A 14,909-nucleotide genomic window follows, 5' to 3' on the forward strand; every position below is an offset into this window, starting at 1 on the left:
AAAACCTTTTGAGTGTGTTTAGTAGTGCACCAATCAGAAAATTTGAGGTTGAAACAGATCAGCAATATTTGTTTTTTAAGTGCCCCCTGACACACTTTTACAAGTTATATTCTGCAGTTTTATGTTTATTCCTCACACTGTAAAATGACATTCAGTTTACAGTAATTGTGAAATGCTGACATTTATTTGAATTGAACACAATTATGAATAGTTCTGTTGTTAAACCGTCTTTACTGGCACGACTCACGTTACATCTAGAGGTTGACCGATAGTGGATTTTGCCGATACTGATAAATGAGTTGGTGGAAAAAGCCGATGGATCGCCGATAGTTTTTAAAAATTTATTTATAGAATAATAATAATAATAAAAAAAGTCTTAGTCTTTCCTTACTATGAAGGGCACAGACATCAGTGTTTCCCTTAGGGTTTTTCAGCAGTGGTCCTGCTGCTGTGCATGCGTCCACGAGCCTGTAAGGCCGGACCCGTATATACGCACATCGGTCGAGTAGTAGCTTAAAATGACCTTAGAATCCTTATAGATGGGTTATTCATGTTCGCCTTGTCATGTGTGTGTTTATTATTTACTGGGAGCTTTTGACATTTGAAGTGCTCAGAAAATCACTTTCACTATTTTAATTAAACATAAACACCAGTGGAAAATATAAACATATCTAACAGAACATACATGTCACCACAGGGCTCCAGACTACATATGAGAGCGGTGGCACTGGTGCCAACAAGTTTTACTGATGGTGGCACCAGCACCTGATTTGGTTGCAACAGTGGAAAAATAAATATTTATTATTTTAAAAAAAATCAAATAATAAATAATGACAGAAACTAATAAAAATAGTGACATAATTATATATTTTTTATTATTTTGTCGCTGAAATGCACATTGATTTTGACTTGATGCAACAGTAACACCTGTAAAAAAGTGTATTTATAGATAGGCCTGCCTAATTTCTATCTCTTTATCAATATCTATTTTTAAACTCATTGAATTTCTGAAGGCAAAGAAAGTTACTTTTTCCTACAGTCAAAGAGCAGAATCTAGAACAGACTTTACACCGAAGAAAAACTGATTGCTTGGTTCGTAATAATTATGAAAAGTTGCCATAGTTCCTGCTGGCAAGTGTTACGTTGCATCATGGATATTAATGAACCATGTGAAATGTCAATAGATAATAGCGGCGCTCCTGAATGCATATAGGGGAAACATTGAGGCTAAAAATGAATAAAATCCCCAAAGCAGTGTATTGTGCAACACATATCCCAATAATAACCAGAGAAATGAAGTTTTGGTGCATAATGAGGGACTTTTAATTATAAACAAGTTCAAAATACATCAGGACTCTTATTTTGAAATGACATAGACTTGGCTTTGTTACAATGTTTTTATAGCCTATATTTTCACCAGATGAAGGGTTTTGTATGTATTTATTTCACCAAATGAGCTTTCTTGATAAGGAATAAAAAAAATGTGGGAAAAAAATAAAACATAAAATACTGCCAACTATCTGGATAGATTTTTTGCCGATAACGATAGTTCCAAAAAAGCAACTGTCGGCACGATTAATTGGTAAAACTGATATATTAGTCTACCTCTAGCTACATCATATATTTGTATTTTTTGATTTTCTCCCCAATGTGGAATGCCCAATTCCCAATGCGCTCTAAGTCCTCATGGTGGTGTAGTGACTCGCCTCAATCCGGGTGGTGGAGGATGAATCTCAGTTGCCAACGCATCTGAGACCGTCAATCCGTGCATCTTATCACGTGGCTTGTTGAGCGCGTTACCGCGGAGACCTAGTGCGTGTGGAGGCTTCACGCTATTCTCCGCAGCATCCATGCACAACTCACCACGCGCCCCACCGAGAGCGAGAACCACATTATAGCGACCACGAGGAGGTTACCCCATGTGACTCTACCCTCCCTAGCAACCGGGCCAATTTGGTTGCTTAGGAGACCTGGCTGGAGTCACTCAGCACACCCTGGATTCGAGTAGGGTGGTAGTCAGCGTCAATACTCGCTGAGATACCCAGGCCCCACATCATATATATTTGAATATTTTGGGGTATGTTAAAAACCCACTAGGCACCATCAATGTTTCTCTGTAACCAAGTAACAAAAAAGTGTCGCTGAGACATGAAACACTTCAAACCTGAAGCAGCATCTCCGCGAGTATCACTATGGAAATTACAGAGATGAATGTATGTGAAAATACGGTATATATGATAATAAATTATACACCCCCTTTCATAAAAGACACCAGATTAAATACAGTTTTACATTATTTGAAAATGACTCTGACCACTCACACATCTTGTTCTCTGTGTAAGTTGTGTTTGTGTTGTAATGGACTGAACGGCACTCGTTACTCTGAATCAGCTGGTCTGATGTCATTTCAGAGTTTGTGACCCATGTTGAAATTGTGCTGTGAACCGTCTACATGAACGCTATTGTCCTCATATGTGACATCTTACGCCTGACAGACTGTTACGTAACGTCAATGCTGACAATTAATATAACATGACGGCAACTTCAATGTCTACACTTACACGTTTCTGTTTGATAATGACGTTTGTTTCATGACATTTACGCCTCTCATTCACACTTTGGAAAACGATGATGCTAGAAAACGGAAATGGTTTAGTGTGGATGTGTCCTAAAAAGAGCCACATGCAGCTGCAGTGTGTGCTTTTATGTTTTGTGTCTTTTTGTTTTCATTAAACATTATTTTGACAGTTCAGCCGGTTCCCGCCTCCTCCTTTCCCAACCTTAACCTTGTTACAGTGGTCTTGTATTATTTTATGATTTAATCACTTTCGTCTTTGTTTCTTTAATACAAAGATATATTTGAGTTAACCTGCAGAGTTGCGTTCACAATGCGTAAGCGCAGCTCCATGGAAATAAAGCAAACTAAACTTCGAGCACCTCCAGAGATGATTTGAGGTCATTTGCAGCATTCTCATACATGACACTATTCTTCAAACAGTTTTCAGATGAATGAAACAGAGAAGAGTGAGAACGTTTTACATACACGTGTTTCATGAGACGCTCCCGCTGCACGCCTCTGAACAAACAGCGCATCAGACACGAGCATTGACGGCTTTTCTTTTGTCTGTTCTTAACAATATAATAAAGTGTGTTTCTTCAAGCGCATGTCTTTGTGTCTAACAGCATTTCTTGTCATGTGTTACTCCGAGACATCTTACAGGTCATACACCACTGGTGTGGGTAGAAGAGCAAACTTACCCGCTCTTGAAATACCTGCATTTGGACGAGGAGCTTGCGAATAAGGAGCTGGATTCAGCGTTGTCGCATCTGGCGGGTGGCGGGTGCAAATTTCACACCCTGGGCTACTCTTTAATATATCTGCTGACTTCCCAGATCCATGGTTTTGCCATTTACCGATATTGTCGATCATCGTCTGACAATGGGTGCTGAAATAGGCATCGGGAGATTTGTAAGACATCGCCGATATCCGATAACATCGTCCTATCGCCCGGCCCTAATATTGATTTTCTGATGCATCGCAATCTTCATTTGAACAGTCTCGATATTTATTCTTAAATCCTAAGATTGATTAAAGTAAATGTAACAAAACTTTGTGCTATCGGGCCACCGAAGCTGACGTCCGGCACTTGACACGCATTAAACGCAGTTCTGCAGTACAGTTGAAGCTTGGTTTTCACATGAGCATGGCAATAGACATTACAAAAGTGCAAGTGATGCGCTCTGCTCTATTCTAGTTAATTCTGGAGTCCTACTGGTTTGGAACGACATGAGGGTGAGAAATTGATGACAGAAATTTCATTTTGGTGTTTCTTTAAATGAATAGAGTCATGAATTAAAAGGAATCGCTGCTGTTGAATCATTCTTGATCTCGATTTCGAGTGAGTTTGAGCTCTGATCTGAGATCAGTGGACATCAGTTCTTCATCTAGACTGAACCGCTCATTGAGCTTTTCCAGTTTCTCAGATATGGTAACTGCTCGTTTTCTGGGTGCTGGACACAACACAGGCCGTCTGGAAAAACTGAGAGAGGAGAATTGAGGAGGAAAGCGTTGTGTTGTGTTGCAATGTTGGACTTAATCCAGAACCATGGAGTCCGTCTTAGAGGACGTATGGTTTCATTTAACACATTACCCAGAACTCTCTGCTTTACTGCCCTGCAGACAGACTATGACATGTGTCCAGAAGGAGGTCAGAGGTCGAGTCTGTGTGTGCTCTTCTCATATGGAGATGCACTGCACAGTCAAACAAGACTTTTACATCTTCTGAAGAAAATGCGAGGGGTGCTTGTTTGTGAAAAACTCCAAACTGTTTACAGATAGACTGCAATCCATCAACACAGCTGCTGTAATCCTCAGTGTCTCTGAAAGTGTGTTTTTAGGACACAATGGGACGTGTGATATTGTTCAGAGCACACCTGCCACCAACGCTGAATGCAGGAAGCCCCCCGTAATTATAAACACCCGGACAGAGTCAACGCTCCTGAAATAGAGGTCCACTTCCCCTGATCAGAGCTTCCTGTCTGTGTGTGTGAGGGGTTTCACTGTATGTACACACTCCTGTGATGTCTGTCAGATAAGGTGATGTCATAGACTGACATGTTCATTCCGGTGGTGTTGTTTGTACCGTATTGAATGCTTGCGTAACTGTTGTTCTACAGCTTCAAATAGTGCTTTTATTTCACATCTTACCTGTAGGTTCTTTAAAACTCTCTTAGCCATTTTTACACTGATTTTCAGTTGTTATCCTCTTAATTGGTCTCAACAGTGAACATTGAACTCCAGTTCATGCTGAACAACTGTCTGAGGTGCAACAAATGTGGCCTGATCCACGATCAGACGATCAGAAATATTTTTCCAGTTGAGCCCTGCACACACACACACACGTGCACACATACACGTGCACACACACGCACACACATGCACAAACACACATACATACACACGCACACACACATGCACACACACACATGCACAAACACATACATACACACGCACACGCACACACATGTATGCACATGCGCACACACATGCACACACACACATGCACACTCACACAGATACACACACTTGCCCTATTGTCTTTGTTTCCTTACAAGCCTTCAAAATTCTGAATGGCTGACAGAAGTGCGTGTGCGTGTGTGTGTGTGTTCTGATTGGCCACCCACTTCGTCCTGAGTGTTTACAGTTGGCCATCTATTGTTCGATGTCATTTTACCTTCACTGCGCTGATGGGGCTTTTTGTTTTTGACAAACTGGAAATTAGGAAATGACCTTCCCAGCCCCATTCATCTTCAACAGGACAAATAAAAATAGTCATGTAAGCAGTTACACTGTCAGTGAGAGGATGTGTCCACAATGGAATAATATAGGGGTGGACAAAAAATCAGATTCCGATTGTTGAGACAAATGATTTTAACATCATGTCAAAATTCATCACGATCCTCCACCAAATTTCACAGTGGGTGCGAGAATCTTTGTCTTAAAGGCCTCTCCAGGTCTCCGTCTATTAGATGACCAGGTGGAGGATCGGGAATGATCTGGGGGTGCTTCAGCAAGGCTGGAATCGGGCAGATTCGTCTTTGTGAAGGACGCATGAATCAAGCCATGTACAAGGTTATCCTGGAAGAAAACTTGCTTCCTCCTCTGACGATGTTCCCCAACTCTGAGGATTGGTTTTTCCAGCAGGACAATGCTCCATACCATACAGCCAGGTCAATCAAGGTGTGGGTGGAGCAGCACTGGATCAAGACCTTGTCATGGCCAGCCCAATCTCCAGACCTGAACCCCATTGAAAACCTCTGGAATGTGATCAAGAGGAAGATTGATGGACACAAGTCCGAGATGCTTGAATTTTTGCACCAGGAGTGGCATAAAGTCACCCAACAGCAATGTGAAAGACTGGCAGAGAGCATGCCAAGACGCAAAACCAAATATGATTTCTGAACTTTTCCTAAGTTAAAACATCAGTATTGTGTTGATTAATAATGAATATGAATTTATTTTTTTGATGAGAACTCTTTGAAGTAGTTTAAGAAGTTCTGAGCATACTTTTCAAATTGTAATAGTCATTTTTCACGTTATTAATGTCCTGACTATATATTGTGATCAGTTGAATGACACTTTGGTGAATAAAAGTGCCAATTTCTTTCCATAAGAGCAAAATCGGTACATTATTGCAAACTTTGGCCGCCAGTGTATATATATATTAGGGCTCTCGATTTAACGTGCTAATTCAGTGTGATTAATTATATAAAAAATAACGCACTAACTCAATTAATCATGTCTCCAGATTCTAAAGACAATTTTGTATTGTCTTATCAATTCTTTACTCATCAACTACAATAATGAAATGCATTTTAATTATCTGAATAATTTGTTTTATAATATATATATTATGAATAAAATCCATTCACAAACATATATACAGTATATATATATACATATAATGTTTGTATATGGATTTTATTCATAATTATTTTAATATATTTAATCATTACTAAAATTGTTTATTTGAGGGGATTTCTCAGAGAATATTTATATATGTGATTAATTGCGATTAATTTGATGAATTAATCGGCGTACCATGTAATTAATTAAATTACAAATTTTTATCGATTGCCCTAATATATATATATATATATATATATATATATATATATATATATATATATATATATATATATATATACACAGTATATCATTGAAATGTTTCTTTGATGGGTGCACTTATTTCTTCAAAGTATAATTTGTTCCCAAATGTTTTATATTGTTTTTCCAGCAGAAGTCGTGCATTCCAAAATTAATGCACTCCAGCGTGACTGGTTGGACAGTTTCTTCATTTGATATGAACTCTGTAATTTGGGTTTCATAATTAGATAAATTGTGTTCAGTTGATAACGTATGGTCAATGCTAATGCTGTTAAACCCATAAATAAACACATCACAGACAGGTGTGTACATAATACAATGGGGAAAAAATACACTTTTTGTTTTTTTACACTAAAGCTTCATGTCAAACCATTTTTGTTGACCTCTTTGAGTGAACATTACTCCCAGTTTACATCTACATTTACAAAAGTTTCAAGAATGAGGCCCAGTGTATCTGGAATCATTGAGGATTTGTGGGATTTATGTGTGTTGGTTTATTACTTTGAGAGTTCTCCTGACCGCGACGAACATGACATCACTGAAGATGACATCACTCAGTGTCAAATTGGTTGTTGTGATGTTGTGATGAGTTTCTCCTAGATACACACACACACACACACACGCACACACACACACATCGAGTGAGCGGGTGAATTGCAATGACTGTTGTTCAGTTTCCAGTAAAATTCCATCTGGACTTCATTGATTGTTTTTGGCTGAATATCATCATGGACAATATACTGTGTGTGATTGTGATGATGGAGCAGTTCTTTGATCACTGATCACACTGACAGACAATAATACACTTGTGGATGTGTCGTCACGGCAATACTCTTAGATTCATCCAGTGAGTATTATCCTCGGTGTGCTGCTCAGGAATTCTGGGATGAGTGTGTGTGTGTGTGTGTGTGTGTGTGTGTGTGTCTGTCTGCTATAGTTCAGATTCATAAATATGGTCTAATTGAACACATGAAGGTTTTTCCATGACCATCTGTTCTAGAAATGTCCTTATCAGACTCCTTTTTGGAGGAATCATCTCTATATAAGACAGACATCAGTGGTCAGCAATCTTCAACAGTGAATATTTGCGTCTTGATGATGATCTTTACAGTGATTTTACCACAGGTAAAGGGTATTCTTAGGCATGATATGGTGCAATGAGTCTAAACCCCTATTATCTGCAACAGTGAACTGATAAAAGACACCAATTTTCAATAAATATCAAACTTCCAAACATAAGTTCAGGAGGAGCTTGTTCATCTATAGGCCTGTCAATCATATCCCAAGGATATATAAGCGGCTGCTTCCCTTGCACCGGCGACGATTCTTGTGGCATCTTCATCTTCACCTACGTATATATTTAATAACGCCTGTACCAATTATTTCAAAATTGCCACATTAACTGTAATATAATCAAAAACTTTAAAGCAATAGTTTTATATTTTGCCATCGCTTTTAATTTTATTACGTCATTTGCAGTGCTTCGTAGGATTGTAGTTCATTCCCTCATTAACTCTCCTATAGTATTGAAAAAAGGCACCTTCCTTTGGTATTCGCGGTCATTTTTGACCGGAAGGTTTAGATGTGTAACCCTTTTTATGATGATGATAATGATACCATTTCTTGTTCCCTGAAGTAAGACCAATAAAATTATGTAATAATAAATTTAATAAAATTACATTAAGATCCTACACTTCTATAAGTTGAAACATGAAGAAAATATGAGAATGTGACATGAATTGGAGGCAGATTGCTGCCATCTGGTGAACAAAATATAAATAACATGAGTTGAACATCATGTCATGCCAGTAACAGCCAGTAGATGACTGTAGACACATACTGTGTAGTCTGATCGCTTGTTGTAACCTAATTTTATATTTAATCACAAGATATGCATTTGGATATATATTTAGACATTATCAAACTATTATTTGTCAAAGTTCAGCATTTTAAAATTGACTTGAAGTGTCAGTTTTTGCAGTTAATGTCATTATGCTGCAATCAAACCTGACCATGGTGTTACAAAGACACAGAATAAACATTTTTCTACCAGTAATTTATTTCAAACATAAAAAACTTATTTCATAATAATGTCAAGAAAATGAACATCAAGAAACAGAAATTAACTGCAAAAATTACAAATATAAATAAAGCTCTGTGTTATTTGTGTGTGTGTGTGTGTATGTGTGTGTGTGTGTATGTACCAGTTCATTTGTGTTTGTGTGTGTGTGTGTGTGTGTGTGTGTATGTTTTGCACTGAGGATGTTTTAGTGTCTCACCCTGTAATTTCTGTCTGTTTTCTGCATTGTGGCTGATTTAATGATGGTATTTGACAGATTGCACTGTGTTTTGGTCTTTCCAATTCATTTTCAATGGTCGGTCATTTTTGACCATGAATACCAAAGGTGTCACTTTTTTTTTTTACAACCACTTTTTTTTTCTTTGTATGTTCAGATGGCAAATAGAGAAAAAGTCACCAAGTCTTGTACTGCTCAGATAAAGGAAACCATTTTTATTCAGTTAAATTTATAAAAAATGTCCTAATACCATAGGAGGGTTAAAGACGTTAATTACAAAGTCTTGTATATTTGTCTTTTTGTCTGATTTCAAATACGTCTTTGCCATAAATCAAAGTTTGTAATGTTGTGATTCTCCTCTGAGCTGGTTGTTTGATTTATGGCTTACAACTCTTTAATGGAGGATTTTATAAAAACCCTGTGGAACAAATGAATAGGAAAAATACTTCTGTAACCTAGAGTGAGCGTGCACTGTTGTGATGTTCTGTATGTTTCAGTATGATGTGATTATTGATAATCGGGTTTGTTGTTCATGCTGTGTGTGTGTGTTTATTTCTGTAGGGTGGCACATTGTTTCTATCAACAGGAATTAAGTGTAATGAATGACATGAGTAATGTAATGATGTCCATTAGTATGGTCTGTACAGTCCAGAAACATGCGTCCTATACGCTGTGTCTGTGAGGAGGTGAGCGTTCAATGAACTCTGTAACCTCTGATTTCACAACATCAGCTCCAGCACGATTACTGTCTCTCATCCAGTCACAGATGATTCACAGTCATTTTACAGCTTTATCGCCTTTGTTTAATGCTGCATATTCATGGTTTGCCAACAAAACGTTCGTATGTTGCTTATATATCTTTAAGAATATATATATCCATCTGACAGTGTCCTGAGATACTTTTGGCCAAATCGTTAGGCAGCATCACTTTACATACAAAAGTGTTGATAAAAATTGTTCAATGCAAATGCATTTTATTTGTAAAGCGCCTTTCATACAAGTGCAGCTCAAAGTGCTTCACATATCAGAAATTAAGTCAAAGTAAGTGACTGCATTAAAATAAATAAGGATATAAAAAGTTTAAATAAAAGACTACATGAAAAAAAGATATACAAATTATCAGTCACAAAGAGGGATTAGGCTAATAGCTTAGTCACATTGTTAGCTTAGCATCATGCTAATGTTAATGTCGTGTTTCTCGTGAGCATTATTTGTGTGCCGCTGCCTATGTAGAGCATTCCAAATCAGTGACTAATTCCTTTAGCAGGGCTCCAAACTGCGACTAATGCTTGCAAATGTGACAAAAAATAAATCAGACAAATAATGTAGATGAACTTTAGCACCATTACAATTTACTGGGTCACACAGAACTCTGTATTAAACTCTAGTAAACTTTACACACATTCACTAAAAGCAGAGAGAGAGTGAGGGTGATAGAGGTGCTGCTCTTGCCAGATACAGTGTTATTGTAACGTAGATTCACTTTACAGGCTGAACACGGTCTCAGAGGGGCGGAGCCTGATACTGCAGCATCTAGTGGGAGGAGTCAGAGGGGCGGGACCTGAGACTACAGAGTCTGGTGGAAGGAGTCGGGGGGGGGGGGGGGGGGGCCTGAGACTACTGCATCTAGTGGGAGGGGGTGGGGTCTGATACTAGTGTCTAGTGGGAGGAGTCAGAGGGCGGATCCTGAGACTACAGCGTCTAGTGGGAGGGGATGGGGTCTGATACTAGTCTCTAGTGGGAGGAGTCAGAGGGCAGATCCTGAGACTACAGCGTCTAGTGGGAGGGGATGGGATCTGATACTAGTGTCTAGTGGGAGGAGTCAGAGGGCAGATCCTGAGACTACAGCATCTAGTGGGAGGAGTCAGAGATGAGGTGACTGATACTGCAGCGTTTAGTGGGAGGAGTCAAAGGGATGAGGCCTGAGACTATAGGGTTTATTTGGAGGAGTCAAGAGTGCAGGCCTGAGACTACTGGGTCTAGTGGGAGGAGTCAGAGGGCAGAGCCTGATACTACAGCATCTAGTAGGAGGAGTCAGAGGGGCGAAGCGTGACACTACAGTGTCTAGTGGGAGGAGTCAGAGGGGTGGGCCCTGAAACTGCAGCATCTAGTGGGAGGAGTCAGAGGGGTGGGCCCTGAGACTGCAGCGTCTAGTGGGAGGAGTCAGAGGGCAGAGTCTGATACTGCAGCATCTAGTGGGAGGAGTCAGAGGGGCGAAGCCTGACACTACAGTGTCTAGTGGGAGGAGTCAGAAGGCAGAGTCTGATACTACAGCATCTAGTGGGAGGAGTCAGAGGGGCGAAACCTGACACTACAGTGTCTAGTGGGAGGAGTCAGAGGGGTGGGCCCTGAAACTGCAGCGTCTAGTGGGAGGAGTCAGAGGGGTGGGCCCTGAGACTGCAGCGTCTAGTGGGAGGAGTCAGAGGGCAGAGTCTGATACTACAGCATCTAGTGGGAGGAATCAGAGGGGCGAAGCCTGACACTACAATGTCTAGTGGGAGGAGTTAGAGGGCAGAGTCTGATACTACAGCATCTAGTGGGAGGAGTCAGAGGGGCGAAACCTGACACTACAGTGTCTAGTGGGAGGAGTCAGAGGGCGGAAACTGATACTACAGTATCTAGTAGGAGGAGTCAGAGGAGCCGGAGCCTAAGACTAGAGCATTCAGTAGGAGGAGTCAGGGGAGGATAACATCACTAAAGCAGATGATCATTCAAACGATAAAGTGTACCTGAGGAGACGCATTTACTCTGGGATTTATTACACATAATTTCATTCTGTTGGTTTGTGTTTAGCTGATCTGATCGCTGACAGATGATATTTTACAACTCAATGAACTGATGGAAGGTATTGTGTACTGTAGTAGAAGGATTAACCAGCGTGTGTGTGTGTGTGTTGAGCTGTTTCAGGTGTGGATTTATATATTACTGTGTGTGTTGAGTTAACTGTTGATTGAATTAAATGTGAGGAAAACAGATTTGTTTAACTGTGATTGAGTTTATTGCTCAGCGGTGAAAGATCTCTGTTTACAGTCGGCCTCATATAAACCAACGATTAATCAGTTGCTGTTTTATGGTGTCAGTAAAAGCTGTGAACAGTTTATCTCTCTCTGGACCTTTATTTATGAGGAGATGAGGAAGTGTAGTGGTCATCAACACACACACATACACTTTATGGATTTCCTGGTTGATGTTATTGTCGGTGTGTAGATGACTTTAGTGTGTTTCTTATGTGACGGTCTTACTGTAAACCTTCTGTACTCCTGACTAAAAACACTTTGTGTTTGTGAGTGTGTGTTCAGATAGTTCAAAGGTCAAGGCCTTTCAGAAGGTCATGTGATCTGAGCATTTGGTTTCTATTTCTCATTTCTGTGTGAGAGCCTGACAGAGAGAATGAGTCCTATATTTATACCTGTGTGTGTGTGTGTGTGTGTGTGTGTGTGTGTGTCTATTGTGTGACTGGATTCAGGAAATCCTTCTTTTCTGTTCTGAAGTTGTTTTGTTTCATTTAAATCATATGAATATTGTGTTTCTTTGTGCAGCGTGTATGTATATGTGTGTGTGTGTGTGTGTGTGTGTGTGTGAGTGTGTGTGAGTGTGTGTGGGCAGGTTTAAGTGGTTTATGAGGACTTTTTTTAGGTTATAAACTGGTAATTACAAGGGTATTATGCTATAAATGTGGTTTATGAGGACATTTCTAGTGTACCCATAATTTAAATCACTTAAAAATCATACTAAACAAAGTTTTATTGAAAATGTAAAAATGCAGAAAGTTTTTTGTGAGGGTTAGGTTTAGGGGTAGGGTTAGGGTTAGGGGATAGAATCTATAGTTTGTACAGTATAAAAATCATTATGTCTATGGAGAGTCCTCATAATAATACACTAACATGAGTGTGTGTGTGTGAATTTGTGTGTTTGTGTGTGTGTTTAGGTAGGTTAGGTTAGGGATAGAATCTATAGTTTGTAAGTATAAAATCATTATGTCTATGGAGAGTCTCATAATGATAGCTGCACCAACATGAGTGTGTGTGTCTGTGTGTGTGAATGTGTGTGTTTGTGTGTGTGTTTGTGTGTGTGTGTGTGTGTGTGTGTGTGTGGGGGGGTGTTTGTGTGTGTGTTGGTGTGTGTCTGTGTGTGTGAGTGTGTGTTTGTGTGTGTGTGTCTGTGTGTGTGTGTGTGTGTGTGTCTGTGAGTGTCTGTTAGTGTGTGTGTGTTTGTGTCTGTGTATGTGTGTGTGTGTGTGTTTGTGTGTATGTGTGTGTATTTGTGTGTATGTGTGTGTGTCTGTGTGTGTGTGTGTTTGTGTGTGTGTGTGTGTCTGTGTGAGTGTTGTGTGTGTGTGTGCTTGTGTGTGTGTGTGTGTTTGTGTGTGTGTCTGTGTATGTGTGTATGTGTATGTGAGTGTGTGTTTGTGTGTGTGAGTGTGTGTTTGTGTGTGTGTGTTTGTGTGTGTGTCTGCGTGAGTGTGTTTGTGTGTGTGTGTCTGTGAGTGTGTTTGTGTGCGTGTGAGTTTGTGTTTGTGTGTGTGTGTCTGTGTGTGTGTTTGTGTGTGTGAGTGTTTTTGTGTGTGTGTGTCTGTGTGTGTGTTTGTTTGTGTGAGTGTGTGTTTGTGTGTGTGTGTCTGTGTTTGTGTGTGTGTCTGTGTGAGTGTGTTTGTGTGTGTGTGTGTCTGTGTGAGTGTGTTTGTGTGCGTGTGAGTGTGTGTTTGTGTGTGTCTGTGTGTGTGTGTTTGTGTGTGTGTCTGTGTATGTGAGTGTCTGTGTGTGTGTGTTTGTGTTTGTGTCTGTGTGCATGTTAGTGTGTGTCTGTGTGTGTGTGTGTGTGTGTGTGTGTGTGTGTGTCTGTGTGTGTGTGTTTGTGTTTGTGTCTGTGTGCATGTTAGTGTGTGTCTGTGTGTGTGTGTGTGTGTGTGTGTGTGTGTGTGTCTGTGTGTGTGTGTTTGTGTGTGTCACCAGCTGAATTTCTGTATTCAAACTCTCAAAACTGTCCATTCTCTGCCGATGATGATGATGAAGCTGCTGGTTTGATGTTCAGTAGAACAAACAGAAGATGTTTCTACAAAGAGTTTCTGCACACTTCACAACCCTTTAGATATAAAACACCTGATAATTAACAAGATACTGATTGTGCTGATTCTACACAAAACACACACTCTCGACAGACATTACTAATGAATTACATTTACATTTCATCATTTAAAGGAACACAAATGAAGATATTTTAATGGAGATATGAGGTGTTTTTGTCCATAAGTGAATGGTGACCAGAATTTTGTAGCTCCAAAAAGTACATAAAGGCAGCATAAAAGTAATCCAGACGACTCCGGTGGTTTAATCCATGTCTTCAGAAGTGTGAGGAAGTGTAATCGAGCTTCAAATCATGATCGCGAGACTGCAGATTTGAAGATTTATAGTGTAAAAAGTTTTAATTGATTTATTTCTGTTTTCTCTCTCTCTAGTTGTTTGTGAGATGATGGTGAGACATCTGCAGTAAGATGTAGAATCCAGACGAGGAGGAGAGACAGAACGAGGAAGAACATTGTCTGAACGACACAAAGAAGAAGAGAGAGACAGTTTTCATTCTCTGTTTATTCCTGAGAAATACTCTGCGTGACCTTTGACCTCGGCCGTTGCACCATGTGTCATGTGATTGTGACGTGTCGTTCCATGCTGTGGACACTGCTCAGCATCGTGGCGGCGTTCAGCGAGCTCATTGCCTTCATGAGCACCGATTGGCTGGTGGGTTTCCCGCGGACACCGGACACCGTGTTCTCGCCTCAGGGGGCGACGGCGGCAGGCGAGGCGTACCGGCCCACGCTGGGCATTTACGGCCGCTGCATCCGGCTGCCTCACTTGCGGCGCGGCGTGCTGTGTGGACCGTATGCCGTGCATTTCGGAGAGATCGCCAGCGGGTTCTGGCAGGCCACCTCCATCTTCCTCGCAGCGGGA

At 40.3% G+C, this 14,909-nt stretch overlaps 1 protein-coding gene across 5 annotated transcripts in view; it reads left to right on the top strand.

The window, feature by feature from the left end:
* lhfpl2a (LHFPL tetraspan subfamily member 2a) overlaps nt 1-14,909 on the top strand; it is a 145,901-nt gene that overhangs the window by 119,261 nt on the left and 11,731 nt on the right. For 4 of the 5 annotated variants that reach the window (XM_051677683.1, XM_051677684.1, XM_051677682.1 and 1 more), the window contains one exon: nt 14,420-14,909. This exon is cut by the window's right edge and continues 109 nt beyond it. In XM_051677683.1, the coding sequence (XP_051533643.1) occupies nt 14,598-14,909 (312 nt within the window). In that variant the 5' untranslated portion in view covers nt 14,420-14,597. Of the gene's footprint in view, nt 1-11,654; nt 11,810-14,419 lie in introns of those variants that run through there. The other variant, XM_051677681.1, reaches the window with a different exon arrangement.

This window comes from Myxocyprinus asiaticus, chromosome 38 (genome assembly GCF_019703515.2).
Source record: "Myxocyprinus asiaticus isolate MX2 ecotype Aquarium Trade chromosome 38, UBuf_Myxa_2, whole genome shotgun sequence".
NCBI lineage: Eukaryota > Metazoa > Chordata > Actinopteri > Cypriniformes > Catostomidae > Myxocyprinus > Myxocyprinus asiaticus.